The sequence below is a fragment of the Xenopus laevis genome, chromosome 1S, assembly GCF_017654675.1.
Source record: "Xenopus laevis strain J_2021 chromosome 1S, Xenopus_laevis_v10.1, whole genome shotgun sequence".
Lineage (NCBI taxonomy): Eukaryota > Metazoa > Chordata > Amphibia > Anura > Pipidae > Xenopus > Xenopus laevis.
Genome location: NC_054372.1, coordinates 190,279,654 through 190,281,756, shown reverse-complemented (window position 1 = coordinate 190,281,756; position 2,103 = coordinate 190,279,654). Strand labels below are relative to the sequence as shown.

The window sequence follows — 2,103 nt, the reverse complement described above, 5'->3', positions numbered from 1 at the left end:
TCCCCTTTGAGAGTTGTGTGGTTGAGAAAGAGCTGTTGGGCTGCCTGATGCACTACACCTCCCAGCATCCCCTCTGACAGTTGTGCTTGAGAAAGAACTGCCTGATGCACTAAATCTCCCAACATCCCTCTGAGAGCTGTGGTTGAGAAAGAGCTATTGGGCTACCTGTTGAACTACAACTCCCAGCTCCCCCTTCTTTTGAGAGCTGAGGCTGAGAAGCAGCTGCTGGGGTGCATGTTGGGCCAGTAGAGCCAGTGTAAAATGTTGCAAGGAGTTAAGAGAAGAGAGAGCTTAGGAAGAGCTTTTGCAGAGGAGAATCCCATCCTTGGCAACAGCTGCTCCTATACACAAGTACAGAGCCCTCCTCATGTATATGGATGGGCCGGCAGTGAGGGGGGATTACTTTTGGCTCCTTTCCCTTGTCTCTCCCTCTTTGCTCCCCCGACCCCCAATGAACGAGCGAGGTAAGGGGACCCCCATGTCGGCTCAGAGGAGCAGTGTGTGGCAGTTGTGAGGACAGTGTGTGGCAGTTGTGAGGAGCAGTGAGTGGCAGTTGTGAGGAGCACAATGAGGGGGCAAATGAGCTCACACGTATCACTAACGCAACCAGCTGCCATTTCCACTCGGCTGCGGCTCAGCCCTCCATTTTCTGCCTAAATCTTCTTGCTGCTCGGGCTCTCCCTTCGCTTTATGTGGATTATCCCGCGATTGATATTTGCCTCCCGCTTCCCGAGCGCTCAGAGCCGCCGCCTCCCGCTTCTCATGTGTCACTGACAATTCAGCGTTTTGCAGCCGCCGCCGCCTGCCGCTACTTATGGGCCACTGACAATTCAGCGTTTTGTGCCGCCGCCGCCGACCCCCCAGGGATGAGAATCTGCAAGATGGTCCGGGTCGCGAGTGTCTTGGGACTGGTCATGCTGAGCGTCGCCCTCCTCATTCTGTCCCTCATTAGTTACGTGTCCCTGAAGAAGGAGAATCTCTTCACCACCCCCAAATATGTCAGTGCCGGGGGGCCCCGTATGTACATGTTCCACGCGGGATTTCGGTGAGTAACACTGACAGCTGGGTGTGTGTATGTAATATATGTGTGTGTATATAATATATATATATATATATATGTGTATATATGTGTGTGTATATAACATATATATATATATGTGTGTGTGTGTGTGTGTATAATATATATATATATGTGTGTGTTGTATATATACAGGTCTGGACTGGGATTCCCAATAGGCTTTTTTCTATTTATTCCAAGTACACAGAGGCCCAAGCAGCCCCCCACTAGCCCAATAAATAGTGACTGTCTATGGCAATTTACAGCAGCCCCTCTGGCATTTGGCAGAACCCACAGATTGCCAGTCTGGTCCTGTATATATATGTGTATATATGTGTGTATAGATATATATATATATATATATATATATATATGTGTATTCATCACTAGTCAAAGCCATTACTGCACTTGGCAGTGCTGCTCACAATCACTTGTATGGAGTGTGACTCATATATCTGCTGTGGCGCATGCGCTCTGAATACTAATGTCTAGGGGGTCTTGTTCCCATTAGAAAGAGGAGGCCAGCGTTTGATTCATTCAGCCAGTCAACACACAGGAACTGCTCAATGGATTCTTCTATAGGAGGATAGTCGCTCTAATAGAGCATCAAGGGATACTGGTCCCTATGAATATAATGTTTGGCATGCAACTCCCAATAGCAGAATAGCTAAACCAAGGATGGAGGGTCCTGCTGCTGGGGTTCACCCTAATAATTTGGGGCAGAGGAAAACTGTTTTATGTAAAATGTCTTTTAAGGGCTGTTGCAGCAGGGAGAGAGCACTTGATGGCATTGAGGTCTGGTTCCATTGTGTCCCTGTTGGGAGCTGTCCAGGTGCTGATTTTCACCGATCAGGTGATGGGTGGCGCGGAGCACCCTGGGAAGGCCGGGAACTGTCTAAAGCACAGATTTAAAGCACACGTTCAGCCGTTGAGGCTTTCTGTCAGGCCCGGACTGGCAATCTGTGGGTTCTGGCAAATGCCAGAGGGGCTGCTATAAGGTCCCATAGAAAGTCAGTATTTAGTGGGGTGGTGGGGACTGTTTGGGC

The 2,103-nt window shown here is 49.2% G+C and overlaps 1 protein-coding gene across 1 annotated transcript in view; it reads left to right on the top strand.

Annotated features, from left to right (window-relative positions):
- The first annotated feature begins 306 nt into the window (after positions 1-306).
- Positions 307-2,103, top strand: part of st8sia3.S (ST8 alpha-N-acetyl-neuraminide alpha-2,8-sialyltransferase 3 S homeolog) — a 21,785-nt gene continuing 19,988 nt past the window's right edge. The window contains exon 1 of the mRNA XM_018244555.2: positions 307-1,045. Within this exon, the coding sequence (XP_018100044.1) occupies positions 867-1,045 (179 nt within the window). The 5' untranslated portion in view covers positions 307-866. The remainder of the gene's footprint in view (positions 1,046-2,103) is intronic.